This window comes from Varanus komodoensis, unplaced genomic scaffold (assembly GCF_004798865.1).
Source record: "Varanus komodoensis strain SLA01 unplaced genomic scaffold, ASM479886v1 scaffold12, whole genome shotgun sequence".
In the NCBI taxonomy this organism is placed as follows: Eukaryota; Metazoa; Chordata; class Lepidosauria; order Squamata; family Varanidae; genus Varanus; species Varanus komodoensis.
In genome coordinates this window covers 30,085,369-30,101,660 of record NW_025335349.1, presented here as the reverse complement: position 1 = coordinate 30,101,660, position 16,292 = coordinate 30,085,369, and the positions used below count along the sequence as shown (strand labels likewise).

The window sequence follows — 16,292 nt, the reverse complement described above, 5'->3', positions numbered from 1 at the left end:
GATCAAAGGAGAAGACAGTAAAGCCGAGAAATATAAGAAGAGAATAAACTTTATACACGCACACACACACCTTTGGGGGAAAAGGGAAAAAAGGGGGAATTAGAAGAAACTTCTAATGCGGAGGGATGAATAACTTGGAAATCTTACAAGAAAGCTAAGAGAATAGAAGAACAATGGTCAAAAAGGGATTGAGATACAACAATATAGCTACAGACTGAGAGATGAAAGGCTCGAGGCACAGTGAACAGTGGTCCCAAGAAGACTGGGGAAATGGCGGGCACTCTGCGTTCTTATACTATGGGAGGAAGGGGCACGGAGTTCCTGCCAAAACCATTAAGCTTTTGAATCTTCCCAGCTACAGGCACTATGCAGGCGCAGCACCCATATGTGTGATGCACAGAGGCCATGATGAAGAAATATATTTGTTTAATATAATTTTAGATTGGTTTGGAAGCCCTTTGAAGCAAAGGGCTGAAGTATAAACTGACAGACATAAGTTAGTGTGATGCTGCTATTACCTTTTTAATAGTTTCATGAATGTAACAGTGTCCATATAATTTGAGGTAGGTTTAAACTGTGTTGATTCTTTTATGTGAATAAGTGTCAGTCAGTCTGAGGGGCTTGTTGTATATGTTATTCTTTAAAAAAACAAATTATGTAAGCGCAGACTGCATGTAGTGTGGAAGGCATTAAGATCCTACTGCCGTTGCATAAACTGGCAATACTACACTTGTGCCATCATGGGTTTAAATTAAACCTGAACTGTTAGGTTTCTCCAAAGCTGCTTACTCAAGGGCTCCCTGATCCTTAATCATCATGAGCTTTGCTTCTATGTGCAGCTGCTTCTGATGTGACCTTTTACCCATTCTGCTGTTAAAATGGGAACTGTTAGTTTTTTCCCTTTTAATCTCTTTTCTCCTAAGCTAATAATAATTACCAATAGCATAATGTTTGTCACGCAAAACAGTTCATGTTAACAGTGACTCAGAGCCATGTTTTAAACAATGCACAGTCAAAGGCAAATTGCAGCACCCGACACACACAGGCATTCAGTTTCTTATTGTAGTATTTTACACAGAAGCGAGGGGAAACCTTTGGTGATCTTGGAGATCTTTTGCTTTGTGGCTCACCTGTCCAGCTTGATTCCATCAGAATCCATGACATTGCGCAGAATCTGCTCCACTGGGACCTCTCCAGCATAGCCGGCACCCCAGCCCAGGGTATTAGAGAGGTCATTACCTGTTCCCAAGGGTAAGATTGCAACCTGTGGGATGTATCGCTCTTGTCCCTGCCATACAGAAACAAACGTGCAATGTCAAGGCTCTTGATTTTATGTGACTGCCCGCTCCCTGCCTCTCCACATTTAATCCTGGAATGTAAAAGATGGCTTAAGTAACATTAATTGAAAATCTGATTCAAGGCCTATTGCTAAATGGCAGGAGCCTAATGAGAGCAGATGGCAAAGCCGCATGCTAACGAGAACATCAAGTCACCTCTCTTCTAACCCCAACCTGCTTTTTGCAGCATCTTGTCCAAGGAAGAAATCTGGAGAGCTCAAAAGCTGGTACATTTTTGGTGAGATTTCTGTTGCCTTAATAAAGATGTTAGACTAATATGGTTTTTGGAATACTGATGACAGAAACTGTGACAGGAGTGAACCATCTCCTCCTGATGTACAGTTACATAGATTTTCGTGACCAAACAAGGGAGACCTGAAAAAAATATTGTTAAGAATGATGGAAGTTTGAAGCAGCTGCTCAAGGGCAACCACTAGGACAGCACTTAGTATCTATCATGCATGGACTGGATGTGGTCAATTCCTATGTGAGAGATGGAGCACATGGTCTGTAAGAAAATCTGAGTCCCAGCATTTCTCTGTTGACAAAAATGTAGGAAAAAATGATCATGCCATTTTGTACCTTTGCATTTTGTTGGTTTTATTGGTTATAACTGTTCACCTCCCAGAAAGTCCCATTTAGGATTATTGACATGGTTTAGAAATTCCAAAAACAAATAAATGAAATACAGGCAAGACAGCCAGGTATTGTTTGGCCTCGTGTGCTTCAGAACACATATAGCAACTGCAGTGCAATGAAAGTGCCTGTGTGCATGGGCATGCCAAAGGCACAATTTCTTGATCTTAAAATAAATAAAGGAGTGGGAAGGGATTGATGATGTGTCGTTCCACAGAAGTGGCTAGCTGTACAGAAGTACAAAGAAATTGCAAAATTCCTATTAGGAAAAATCAAAAGGCAGCTACAACAAATGTTTTTCACTGGAATGGCCTTTTTTCAATTAAATGCTTTCTTATATCCAAGACTGGGCCTTTAATCCTTTGCTGAGAATATCAAACCCCCTCCCCAAATGTAAAATGGTACACCTGAAAAAAAGAAAGAAGTAGATGCGGAGATGATGAAAAAGCAGAACACTATACATTTAAACTGGAGGCCTGATAAAAGCACGGCTTGCTTGGCTTAGATGGGGAGCAAAGAAAACTACTGAGAAATGTGGATGGCATCAAAAAGAAGAATGTTACCAAGTCATTCTGGAACACTATACCTTTATCTTCATGTCATCTATTGCATCCAAGACCCAGCCCACAGTGCCATCTCCGCCACAGACGAGAACCCTGGCTGAATTACAGGGCAGCCAAGTGCAAAGCTGAAGTGCCTTTGCAGGAGTTGTTTTTGTCAGTTCAAACACCTAGAGAGATTTTTAGAAAGAAGAGCTTATTTGAAAAACGGGAGTCACCTGATTTCACAGGACAAAATGGCACACTGTAAGCACAAGAAAGCACACATGCTCTGATACAGGAACACTGCCATATAAATTAGCCTCAGCAGAATGTACATCAGGCATGGGCAAGCTGTGGCCCTGCAGATGCTTTCAACTGCAGCTGCCAGTGGCCCTGGCTGGCTTGGACTGATGGGAGTTGAGAGACCATCTGGAGAGTCACATATTCCTAGCCCTGATCTCACTTAGGCAGTGAGACCCCGCTGTCACTCTCTTGCAAAGACATGGCAGGCAGAGAGAAAATACCGAACACAGCGGATCTGTTATCCTCTGAACCTATTTAAGATGCAGTCTGTTCATGTGGAGAATTTCAAGAACGTGGCTCGCCCAGATTTAAGCATTATTTTGAAATTCAATGGAAGAGAATTGAAAAGCCAAACAGGAAGCGTAAGGAACAGCAGGCTCCTAACACAGCATCCTGTGCAATCTCCCAGTTCAGCTCATGTGACAAAACAGGGGGAGATGGCTGCAAGTATTTTCAAAAGCGAGTCGACTATTTTAGCAACAGAGTGTAAAGAAAGAAAATGCACAATGAAGTGGAGGAGGGAAATGAACAGCACCTAAAAAACAGGTGCTCCTTTTAAACTTATTTATTTATTTATTTATTTATTTATTTATTTATTTAAAAATTTCTATGCCGCCCCATTTGCCGAAGCCTCGGGGCGGCTTACAAAACAATTTTTATGTTTCCAACAAGGAATTCACATTGGTAGTTTATATCTAAAGGTGGGAAGTGTGGTTCTTCCTACATGTCCATATAAACATTTGCTCCATCTTGCCAGATTCACACAAGGGAGGTTTATCAACAATGGCACAGTCTCCAAGTCGCAAGTGCACTTCTTGCAGGGCACTGGATTAGCAGCCTTGCAGCACTTTGTTAAACCCTGCAAGAGAAGGGAAACCAAAGTCCCCTGGGCAGCTAGAAGCAGAAGATGACAAAATGACATAACCTAATAAATGACAGGTTATGATCACCCCTGACCCACAGACATTCACACATTCAAGCGAAGACCCAGTCTATACACATTCAGTTTTGTATGGAATAGTCAAGCCAGTACTCTTTAGAAGGAAGTCCCCCCACCCTCTGCAACCTCTTCCTTATCCTGAAGCAGAGGCATAAGGGAAAAAAAATCTGATAAGCTGTTTAAGTCACGGGCAGATTCTTAGCAAAGCAGTGGCCTTAAAAGAAAACAGAGCAGAATAGAAACAGTCTCGTATGAAGTTTAAGGCGTAGCCACACTTGCTTAGGGTTCCTTGGTGTGTGAAAAAGGCACTTCAGAGATTTTGTTGTTGTTGTTTCACATGCTCTTAGGCTGAGCCCCAACAATGAAACCAAACTGCTTCTAGCAAACTCTGGCATTAAGGAGATGTAAACATTTCCTTGTAGAGCCCTGTAATACTTCCTTATAAATAGCTGCCTGTTTATAAGGGAATCTTTGTTCTGTCTTGAGTCATTTACTATCTATGATGGAGAGAGCACTCCTGAAAGGTCTGGGGATACTTTGCTTTCTAAATAGTCTGTTATGCTATTTGCAAAAACATCAAGATGTTGATCTTAATTTTTAATTTAAACCCTAGTTCCCCCTCCTTTTTAAAAAAAGTACTGTTCTGGTACAGTTGGATTTTATTTTCTAGGGCCTGAGATGCGTACCCCCACACTCCCTTGATGATCTTCTAAATTCACATGCATACAGCAAGATGCCTGTTAAAAGTTTTGCAAATATATTTCCAAAGTATCAGTACAACTTCTGGAAAACACCGCAAACTTATTGATCAGGCTTAACACACCAACTCCGAGCTCAGCTCTTATTGTGAAACAGCACTGCTTTCTCATACAGCCGAGCCACAGTCATCACTGTTGAGACATTCCCATCTTGCCTGGTATGTCAGGCACTCAGGGTGGTATTTATGACCTCCCCCCTGTCAAATTCTCAACAACCCTGTGAACTGGATGAAGCTGAGATATAGTGCCCCAAGATCACCCAGTGGATTTTATGGCTGATCAAGGATTTGAACCAGAACTCCTGCATTCCAGTCTGACCATCTAACCACTAGGCCACATTGGCTCCCTTATTATGCAATTCCTATGTGAGTTTGCTCAGAACTAGTACCCACCATGATCAATGGGGATTATTCTTTAGTAAGTCTGCTTAAAATTCCTTGTCAGGGTGCCTTAAGTGATGTGAAAATGTATTCCATTTCTTACTCAGGCAATAAGATCATCTTGACTACAATTTCATTGAATCAACAGTTACCTGAATTGGGTTTAGCAAAGTCTTAAACTGTCCCAACAATGTTTCCCCCATATTGTTTCCACTCCGTGTATTAGCCAGAACTATTAGTGGAGTCCAATTTTTTCCACAGGAGGAAGCTAGCTGCAAACAAAACAGAAGAGAACAGAACAAAAGACCCTTTTACACCAGTATGTTAAGGTAGAGAAAAGGCATCCAAGTTCATTTCACTGTTGGGAAATGTATAAAGGAAGGATGTAACCTTGCAATCAGTATGGAAATAATACACAGTTTGCATAAAAGACTAATTTCCAAGTTCTACCCAAGTCATAAGGGCTGATTCGCATATGATCTAATTTTGTTTGTACTGGCCAATACTGGCTTCTCCCAAGTAATTTTGTTGTGTTGAAGTTACTAGTTATTACTTGCATCTTCAAAGGGCCAAGGTCTTCTAGAGTATGGTCCATAAGCATGCCAAATACATCAAAAGACACAATAGCTGGCTCTTTGTTGATACGAGTGTCACAGAAAGCCCATACCATTTCTGCTAAGTAATATAAATTGTGGAAGGAAAAACTTTAAATGTGAAGAAACTCCAATCCATCTAAGAGGAAGCTACAATCTAAGCAAACTTTTATTAATTCTACAATATTTAGGGAGAGGTCCCTGACCTGCTCATCAGCATCAGAGTGCCAACATAGTCAGCAAGGAGTAACTCCCCATTCTGTTATAAATATAGCTTCTTATAGGTTACTTTAGTTACATTTGATCTCTTCTTGGAACAGAAACAAAACAGAAAGAAGGAACTTGGTATCATTAGCAGTTATCACATAGTGAATTTAACTACATGTTGTATCTGAGGATTCAAACTACTACCTATAACAGCAAAATACTGTTTTTTCTCTAGACACTTAATCTTTAGAGTTTCTTTGAGAGATCCTTGGTTATACTCTGCTTTTTTGATAAACATGGGCTGCATAGCTGTGGCTAACCTTTAAGCTAATTTTCTTCCACAAAAAGATAAACTCTCATTCACTGCTAGATCTTGCCTCAAACAGGTACTGTCCCTAGTGGTTTATTTACCTACAGGGCCCCTTTGGTAAAGCCTTTTGCTTTCTTTGGGTCTCTCCTCATTGATAGCAAGCATCTCAAGGCCAAACAAGTTTCTGCTTTTCACTCCTTTGTCTGGATGACTTTGCTCAAGGCATGAAACAACACTGACAGCAACTGCTTCAGCTAGCCATGCTCACCCTGGCAAAGCTCAAGCAACCCTCAGGTGAGCCATTCCAAGTGGTTATTTAGTTCATGCCTACAAGAGCTGAGAGCCAGAGTCCTCTTGTGGTTCACAACAATTAAAACTATAAAATGCAACATAAGGTACACTTCAGAAGTTTCAAACTACAGTTTAAAATATAAGTAAAATCCAAAGTAAAACCTAGCAGCCATGCAAAATGTAAAATATAACAGACTAAAATGCCTGGGAAAATAGGAAGCTCTTCCCAGGTGCCAGAAAGAGTGCAATGTGAGCCTCTTCCCAGGTGAGCCTCTCTGGGAGGCTCATTCCACCATCAGGATGTGGCAACAAAACCTTTCCTTAGTAGCCACCACCTCATTTCCTAGGGCAGGGATTCCTGGAGGAAGACCACTGAGGACAAACTGGTCATCACTGGTCCAAAGCGGTTTAGGTCTTTGACTGTTAATACCAGCACTTTGAATCAAGCTTGGGCATGGACTGGCAAGCCAGATGGAAAATGGTTTAACAGGATCACATTGGCCAGTCCCTGTTAGCAATCCTGGACCAGCTGACACTTCCCAACTATTTTCAAAGGCAGCCCTGTGCATAGTGCATTGCATTAATCCAGGCAAGGGCTAACCAGAACATGGATAACTGTAGCTAGGCCATGTCTGTTCAGATAAGAAAATGGTTGGAATGTCACCCTAACGTGATAAAAACTGCTCCATGCTACCAAGGCCACCTGTGCTTCGAATGACAATAGCAGAGCCAAGAGCATTCTCCAACTACACACACTGATCCTTTATAGCAGGAGTGCAACTCCCCTGTCCTCAATTATGTTGAGCAGCACTCATATGGACAGGCAAACTATCTACTAAATTATCTCTGTCTTGCTTGAATTGAGTCTCAGTTCACTGGTACACAGACAGCCTGTGACCCGATTCAGTACCATACCCACCTGATCTGTATTGGATAAAAGTAGAGAAAAAGCTGGGTGTTACCCGTATTTTGATGTTACCTCAGACCACACCCCCAGATAACCTCCCCCAGCAATTTCAGAGGGGTGGGGGATGGAATAGAGCCCTCTGGGAGCCCATAGTGACAATGCACAAAACCATAATCCCCAGCATCACCTTCTAGAATCAAGTTTCTAAGTAGGAGGAAAACCACTGCAGTGCCTCAGACTCTCAGCATAGACAACCTAAAAAGATACCATGGTTGATGGTACTGAGAAGCCCAACAAAATCAATGGGATTGCACATTCCCTAACCCTTTCCTAGCAAAGGGAATCCAACATGGTGACCAAAGTAGTTTCCATTCCAAAAGCAGGCCTGAAGCATTATTGAGATAGATAAAGATAATTCATTTCATTCAAGAGTGCCTGGAGATGATGAATGGCAACAACCTGCTCAACCGCACTGCTGAGAAAAGAGATGTTGGCTACTGGCCTACACTTGCTATCATCCCCCATCCAGGTTCAGATGATGCTCTCAGAGGAGTGGCCTAATTACTGCCACCTTCAGAGAAGCTAACACCATTCCCTCTTTCAAGGAGAAGTTTACAACCCCCAAGACCCAGCTTAATATCCCCTCCTTATGAAATGTAACGAGCCATGGAGGGCAAGGGACAAGAGAACAGGGGGTCCATTGGACTTGGCAAAACAAGTTTCCTTATCTGTAGTGACTCAACAAACCAGGCAGGGCCTACCTTGCTGTAGTCCATTCGTTTATCCTTACGCATCTGACTCATGCTGAATAAGTAATATGGAGGGATAATGAGGTTGCGAAATTCTCCAAACTCACACTGCTCATGCTTCAGAGAGCTCTGCATACAATCATCATGCACAGTTTGCTGGCACCAAACACACCTGAAAAGAATGAAGACTGTCTGAACATCAATTGCTGTTTCAGTGCTGGACAACGGCTGCACGTTTTGACATTTTCAATAGGTTTGACAAGAAAAATTGATGAGGTTGGGGTGCCATTAAGAAAGAAGCTCTCAAAGGCTGCTACTTCCTTTTTTTAAAAAATAGTCACATCGATTTTGAAGGACTAAACAAATCTCCTTCCTACACGAGCCTACACTGTCTCTAAATCTTCTCTTAGTCATAATTCAAGGCACTGATTACAACAGAAGAGGAAAGTTCATACTATCTATTCTTCAAGAGATCACCAATTGCCAGAAAGAACTCAATGGGTGTAGCTTTCTGCCAACCTTCTAAGATTACTTACATGCATGTGTGCCTTGGCAGGAAAAGAGAAGTCCAAGCTAGATAGCTCGTATCAGCTCCTGAAGAAACCAGTGGCTTGAGACAAATTTTAAAAATTATTATATTTGTATCTAACCTTTTTGCCTCATGTAAGGAACCCAAGATAGCTTACACAAGTCTCCCGCTCTCTATTTTATCCTCAAAACATTCCTATGAGGGAGGTTAGGCTGAGAGTAAGTGTCTGTCCAAAAGTTGCCCACACTTCCTAGTACCATCGCTAGGGAAATTGCATTTAGAATGCCATCTGTATGTTCAGTTCAGGCAGCAAGAGAGGCGATCCTAGCAGTTACCATTCCAGTTTGGACCCCCTTCCACAGCATACAAACCAAAGCCACAGCACCTTTTACAGGCATTGCAAGATCAATGTCAGCATTCTCTGACACTGGTACTTGCCAGAGGTTTTGGACTCTGCTCCTATTAGCCCAGCCAGCACAGTGGGTTTTGTAGTTCAAAATGGCTGGAAGGTGCTACACTGGAGAAAGGCTGATTTGTGTCTTTGGGCCAAAAGGGGAAATTTCAGCTTAGGGCTAAAGTTTCATTGTTTTTACTGGATTTTTGAATGGCTTATTTTACATTCATATGCATATTGCTACAGGTGCCTTAAAAAAGAAACATGCTAATGTATCCTCCAATTCCACTTGGTTGGCATCCTTACTTGGACCCTGCTCCCTCTGAAATAAGCATGTTTATGTGTCTGACACCAGCGCTGCAGAGCCATGTTGTGTGTATAGACGAATCCCTAAACGACAAAGAAATGCAGTTATCAACTATAAACAGGGACAACTGAGGCTGTTTTCATCTTACATACAGTGCCTAGCAATAAATATGTTCCCCTATGAAGGGAAAAACATGTATGAATGTCTTGGGTGTTCTTGCTGGAGAAGTCACATTGCGTACTTCGCTACAAACTGATTAATATTAAAAGACTGCAAAATGCTGCATATTTGGGATTCACAGAGAAGAAGAGTGAATGAGATCCTTAATTCAGAAGGAACAGACTCAGCTATTAAGAAGAAACTGTTAACTCCAGCTTGACTAAAATCTGAACAAGCAGTTTGCCTGGTTGGGGGAACTTTTCAAAAATCCATGAGAAGCCATTCCTAAAAGCAACTGCTTCACCCTGCAAGCCACGGAAAGGCACGGCAAGGCCCACCAGGTGAACACAGTACCTTTCTAGGATCGCACAAAACCCAGAAAAAAGAGCCACGTTTTGATTCAAAAAGGAAAGTTTATAGTTCTTACTGTTGGGAAGAGGTTGTATGCAGTCTTGAGCGCCCTTAGTTGGAAAGGGAAGAAATGGAACACCCTCTCTTCTCTCTTAAGGCACCCTGTCAAGGAGTTTTAAACACACCTACTGAAGAATGAGCCCCACTGATCATGGTGGGTACTTCTGAGCGAACCTGAATAGGGACTGCATAACAAGGGAGCAACGGCACTGGGATAGACAGCGGTTAATCACAAGTTGCTCCTACCCCTCCCTCTGCTGTTTGTCCAGCTCAGCGATCAGACTTTCCTGGGCAAGAACGCTGCAGTACAGTGGTTTAGCAGCTGTGATAGCTTTCGCTGAGTTTCCCAACTGTTTGAACTCTACCAGGCCAGGAGAAAGAGAGAGGGGAGGTATATATCAAGAGGGCTACCCCTTGGTGCAGTCGAGAAGGGGAGTGAGCGGCTAGTCAAAAGACTTCATTCTCCTGTATGAGCCCACTAGGTTTAAAGTACCTCAGTGGCAGGCCCATCTCTGTCCCATCTCCCTTGGGTGCACATATGTCAGGTAACGGGAAGGACCTTCTCTGTGGTGGCTCCCAGGCTCTGGAGCTCTCTGCCAATGGAAGTCAAGCTAGTTCCATCTCTATTGTTCTCCTGTCTTCAGGTTTTTATTCAGACAAGCTTTTGGCATTTAAGCTGATTTGTTGCTGAAGTAGGTTTTAATCTGGTGAGTGCGGTTACTTCTTTCTTACTGATTTGTTTTTGATGAGTTTTAATATTTTAATTATGACTCAATTATTTTCTCTGTATTTTATTGTTAGCTGCCTTGGAAAGCTGTATTTGGAGAGGCAGGATAGCAAATTTGAAAAAATGAATTTCAAACAGAGTTTTGCCCAAGGACCTGCTTTTTGCAGCATCCATCTGGTTTCTTCAGCACTGAACTAGAGAGCAGCATATGCTCCTCAGCACAAGTGGATAACTTGATTTTTGTACATCTGGGCTTAGGGTCAAAGGTCCAAATGTGGCTTCTAGGCTTCTGCCCTAGCACCTTTATTTTTTACCTTTCACCTTTCTTAACTCATTCACCTAATCCAACAATGCACTATGCTTGCACTGCAAAAATCACACTTTCATTCTCTTCGGTTTTGCCCAAGGATCACTAGAGGTGAGAGAACAGAAGGGCCTTTCGCTTGCTTTTGGCTTTAGAAAAGATTCCAAAAGGAGAGGTCTGCCAGGCAAACCAGGGGAATGAGCTGTCGCAGTGCATTCATGCACCTGTCACAATGCCTGTAATTTAAGAGAACATCTCCATTTGTAGCACAGGACATGTGCAGTCTCCCCCAGGTACTGCTGACAACTTGCTAGACTGGCAGCAGAGGACCTGTGGTCTTGCTGTTATTGCTGGGATCCTACTCCCATCAGGCTCAGTCAGTATGGTGAATGGTCAGGAATGATGGGAGTCACAGTCCAGCAATATCTGAAGAACCACAGGATCCCCATCCACCTATGTAAGCAAGCTTTGAAAACAGTAGATGTTTTTCAAAGGTACTTACTCCTTTTGCTTTTCACAAGGGCAATTAATATGCTGCTACTGTTATGTTTTATAACCAGATGATATGTTTCAAATGGCATTTGTTATTAAACTTTCAATGAGGGTCTTTAAATAATGGCAGAATACTGGGATAGATGGATGAAATTAGCTCCAGACTGATATTAATGCTCAAGATTGAAAACTTCAATAGATATAGGATAATAGCAGGTGTACACAACTCAGATTTTTTTAAAATGTTGCCTGTTCTGCACTTGCTGCAATTAAAAAAAGCCCGCCAGAGTCTCAATCCTATTCTGCACTTATGAGAAAATCCACCAGGGCCCATTATATGCAGTTATGAAACTCTTATTAGTTTTGCTGGCATGTTTGGAATTTTGAGAGTATGTCATAGGTGCTCTTACAAAATGACTGCCACGTTGGATGTGGCCTGCCATACAGCACTGAAGCACAGGGATACAGGAACTTGGTCAAAAAACTGCGTATAGGCAGTTCAAGCCCCAAAAGCCAAATCGTGTACAGGGAGAATACCACCCTCGTTCCCACCCAACCCCTCTAGGACCCAAAGATGCTATGCGTGACCCCCTTTAGCTCCCCAAGTTACTCCTCAATGCCTCTCCACTTAACTGTTTTTCCAAGATGGCCTTGCATGCTTCAAAACATAGCTCATATGGGACCCAGAAGCATTACTGCAAAGAAAGATGGTGCTTTGTAGCATACTAGCCTCCCAGATAATTTTTTTTTAAATCTGATTTCAAAATCAGGAGGAGCAGCCTGTCAAGTACCAAGGGAAGTCTTTGCAAGCACTAGCAACACCCACAACACTGTGCTGTGGTCCCCAGTATGTGTTGCTCAACACAAAATTAAGCCATGAATCTTGACTTTTCTTTTTTTCTTTCCTTTTTCTTTTTAAAAGGTTTATGTTCCTTATGGCTGAAAGGTATATCTGAAAGTGTGTGGGCAATGCCTATGGAACCCTGAGAAGCCACAGGAGGCAATCAAAAGCATTTCCAGAGGCTGAGTGAAGCAGAGCTTTTTCACTCCTTCCCATGACTACCTAGCTAAAAAACGTGTGCAGAACAGATGTTCACCAAGGGGCCTATCAGTGAATGCATTTTAAAAGACAAAGAAACAAGCAGCAGGGATTATAGCCCAGCTTTTCTTCTGCCTACATGGCAAACTACCCACCTGCCCAAATTTCTTCTTCTGGGCAAGGATTAAAATGCTATTTTATTATTGAAAAGCAGCTCTTTCCTCCTTTGTATCTAGCCACCCTATGAAGAGAAGAGTGAACCTATTTATTTATTTGTATACTTTTCAATACCTGAAATTCAATTTGGGCAGTTAACAAAAGTTAATAACTCCCAAACAACAATATATGGCAAAACGAACAAATAAATGGGGCTTTCACAAGATTACAGGTGAAAATGCCACTGTACCAAGAATAACAATGGTAAGTCATACAAAGGAAGGAAAAGGCAGAGTTGCAGCATTAGAACTTGATGGTATCCAGGCCCCACACCTGTTATGGATCGAGCTACAGCAGACAAGAGGTACAGCATACAGAAACGCATGCAGAGCAAATATCTGTAGATGTTTCATGCAAGAAATGGGAGCTCAGAAACATGCTACATTAAACTTCATATGGTAAGAGCTAAACTAGATTTCATTCAGCCTGCGTGGGGATAGTCACTGAGTATGCCAGCTTTCTTGATAGGTCAGCAACAGAGCCTCCAAATAGAAAGTGATATACAGATATTAATGCCTTGTTTTCACCTCTTTGCTTTATGCTGCATTTTAAACTTTCACAACCTGAAGTGGTCAACATTCCATGCTTCGGTCATAAATAGTTTACAATTTGCTTCATTTACAGTCTGTGCTATAAATCTCACTTCCTACTTGTGTATAGGTTTTTAACTAAGATGATTTGCTAATGTCTACATTTAAATCATATTCTATTTGTCTCATATAAAAAATGTGAGTTTAAAAAAATCTTAACCTCTCCAGCTCCTCCCCAAATTCTAGCTGACTTGTCCTGGGAGGAATATGTTTTGCAATTCCAGCTGCACTTTGCTCTTGGTAATCCCAAGGAAATGTTATTGAGTGCAACTCAGCAACCTGTCTGTCTAGTTCTCTTAGTTTCACCTTGGAGTAGAAGATCACATTGGCTCCAAGCCTCTTCCCCATGAACCCTAAATTAAGCTAGAGAGCTGTCACCCTTGGGGCCTGTCAGAAAGATGCTTCTGTTTTGGTAGTTCATTCAAATACAGTAATATGGTCTAGAATATAATAAAAGTTCTAGACTATAGTACCCTATGGGTGGGGTAACCTCAAGCTGAGAAGCATGCATAAACAAAGTCAGATAAAGCATGCTAAATAAATCCTCATCCCTTAACCTGGCTCAACTCCAGCCACTAGATGTTTGAAATAAAGGGTTTTACAATCCTGTGGTAAACATGCCTCCTGTAATAGTACAAAATTCCATATCATATGCTTGGAAAGCCAGAAGGTATCAGTGCATAGTGAGAAAATGTGTAGTGTATTTCTGTGTAGTGGTCAGAGTGCTGGAATAGAATTCAGGTTCTAGTCTCCGCTGGGCCATAAAGCTCAGTGGGTAATTCTGGGACAGCTGCTGACTCTCCAGCTTGCCTACCTCACAAGGTTGTGAAAATAAAAAGAAAGGAGCAGGGGGATTATGTAAGCAGCCTTGGGTTCCTTGTAGTCTCGTAGGAAGAAAGTCAGGCTATAAATATAATAACTAAAAGACATGAGTTGTGAGGCAAGATGCAACAACTACAGCATAGAGCCTTGTATAGGGCACTAGTTGAGTCTGAGGCTTACACAGGGGACAAACGGTATTGCCAGCACTGTGTTATCTTATCATAACCATCACATTTGCACTGCCAGCTTTACCTGTAATCACACAGCTTGGGCTGGGTGCCACACTGCTGTTTGCATACAACGCAGTGGCTGCAGAGCGGGACATTGCCTCGGATCCAGTGGTGCACCATAGAGGACTGGATCCCACCACTGCCTCTCATTATGATCTCCTTGCAGAGGAAACGGCGGTCAGCCTTCTTCAGGCACTCCTCATCCACACACAGCCCACAGCAGTTGCAGAAGGCTCCTTGAAGGATGTGTTGAGAGCAGACACAGCAATAGGTGGGCTGGCTAAAGAGATCGGTGTCCTGCCAGTCGTGCTTGCTCTTTCGCAAGATGTCCTGCATCAGTCCTTGCCTCCGAGATCGACGGAAGCTGCACCACAAGGTAATCAGTACTGGGACCATGACAGAGCACAGAGTCCAGAAGGCCAGACCCCATTCTGCAAACAGTCCTGAAGATGCAATGGTTCTGCTGCTTTCAGCTGCTTCCATCCTTTGCTGATTTTGGATCTCCTCTTTAGATGTCAAACTAAACCATGTATGAGGTAGCAAACTGGAGCTCTACTGCTACTACTATTATTATATTCCTTCAATAGCTTGGCTCAAAAGCAAAATGAGTCAGAAGGATGCTTGTTTAGTAGTCTTCACCAGTTTATCACCATCTCATTCCACCTTGCTGGGCTGTTCTTCATCAGGTCTTGTAGCACAAACTTCACTTTTTCCTTTTATTTGTGGCACCCCTAAAAAAATGCTGAAACATCTGTTTCCTGAAATCAAGTATATCCCTTTTCTTAAAGGCTTCAAAAATGAAGTTAGCTACAAGTCCCTACAATCCCAATACTATGTACAGTCTTATTACCTGACCTATTAATCAATTCACCCCCTATTGTTTTTCCTATAGCTCATATGTGAGAATTTGAAAAAAAATCTTAACCTTCCCAACCTCTTCCCAAATTTTAAGCAACCTGTCTAGGGAGGAATTTATTTTGCAATTCCAATTGCATTTTGCTCTCAGTAATCCCAAGGAAATATTGTTGGGTGCGACTCAACAACCTGTCCAGTGCTTTTCGTTTCACATTGGAGTAGAAGATCACATTGGCTTCAAGCCTCTTTCCTGTGAACCCTAAATTAAGCTAGAGAGCTGTAACCCTTGGGACCTGTCAGAAAGATGCTTCTGTTTTGGTAGTTTATTCAAAGTTCTACAAAAGCAAATAGCCCAACCCTAAACCACAACATTTCCAAAAGCACAACTATAAAGTTAGAAATTCTCTCCTTGTTAGAAATGCTACCTACTTTCTGTCTTTTTTCTCCCCCTTGCTATATATTTAAAATGCTCCCTTGTTTCTTATTTCACACACAAGCTCAGAACCAGTTATGAGGTCAAATTAAGCTATCCCTTGACCCTCAACAAGGGTGGATCCCCCCACCATCTTGCTATTTAAGTTCATGAATCATGGATCAGGGTTTTGTAGCAGATTACTACAGATTAATCCACCTGAAATAAAAATAAATTATCTTAAGAAAAAAGCAGACACACTCTAAAACAATCACAGGCACCACTCGTCCAGCCTGACTCCATCAAGCTCTGTTCTTCATTCAGCTCAGAACTGTATATAGTTTCTAGGCACACCCCCAACTCTGCTTTTCCATTATATGAAACGCCCCTCAACACACTGCCCTCTTCTCCCCCAGACCCTGGATGGTTACTTGACCCTGTACTAATTGGCCATTCTTGGGCATTTCCTACGGGCGGCAATTGAGGCCTCTCTCCTCCTCCTCCTCCTCCTCTTCCTCCTCCTATTGGTGTCCTGCAGCCCCGGTTCCCACCCCAGCGTCCCTCCCAGGCCACACGAAGCCTCACACCCACAGCCCTACCTCCCCGGCTGGCTGCCGGGCAGCCTCACGCGACATCAGGCGCAACTCGAGCAGCGGAAGCGGAAGAGGGAGCCGCGGCTGAGCAGCCTGATCCAGAGAGGAAGGAGGAGGCGTGGCCGAAGGGAGGCTGCTGAGGAGGTTGCTAGGATACGGTCAGCCAATCAGCAGCCGGTAGTCACAAAGCGGCAGGATAAAGGATGCTGCGGTGGCGTTCGTGAAACCGCGAAGGGGACTTAAGGACTGGGAGGAAAGA

The 16,292-nt window shown here is 42.6% G+C and overlaps 1 protein-coding gene across 1 annotated transcript in view; it reads right to left on the bottom strand.

The window, feature by feature from the left end:
• The window catches only part of DGKE (diacylglycerol kinase epsilon), a 34,064-nt gene extending 18,280 nt beyond the window's left edge, over positions 1-15,784 (bottom strand). The window contains exons 1-5 of the mRNA XM_044422067.1: positions 14,196-15,784; positions 7,966-8,125; positions 5,049-5,168; positions 2,560-2,703; positions 1,131-1,288 (exon numbers count right to left, since the gene is read on the bottom strand). Of these exons, the coding sequence (XP_044278002.1) occupies positions 1,131-1,288; positions 2,560-2,703; positions 5,049-5,168; positions 7,966-8,125; positions 14,196-14,656 (1,043 nt within the window). The 5' untranslated portion in view covers positions 14,657-15,784. The remainder of the gene's footprint in view (positions 1-1,130; positions 1,289-2,559; positions 2,704-5,048; positions 5,169-7,965; positions 8,126-14,195) is intronic.
• Positions 15,785-16,292: the final 508 nt, after the last annotated feature.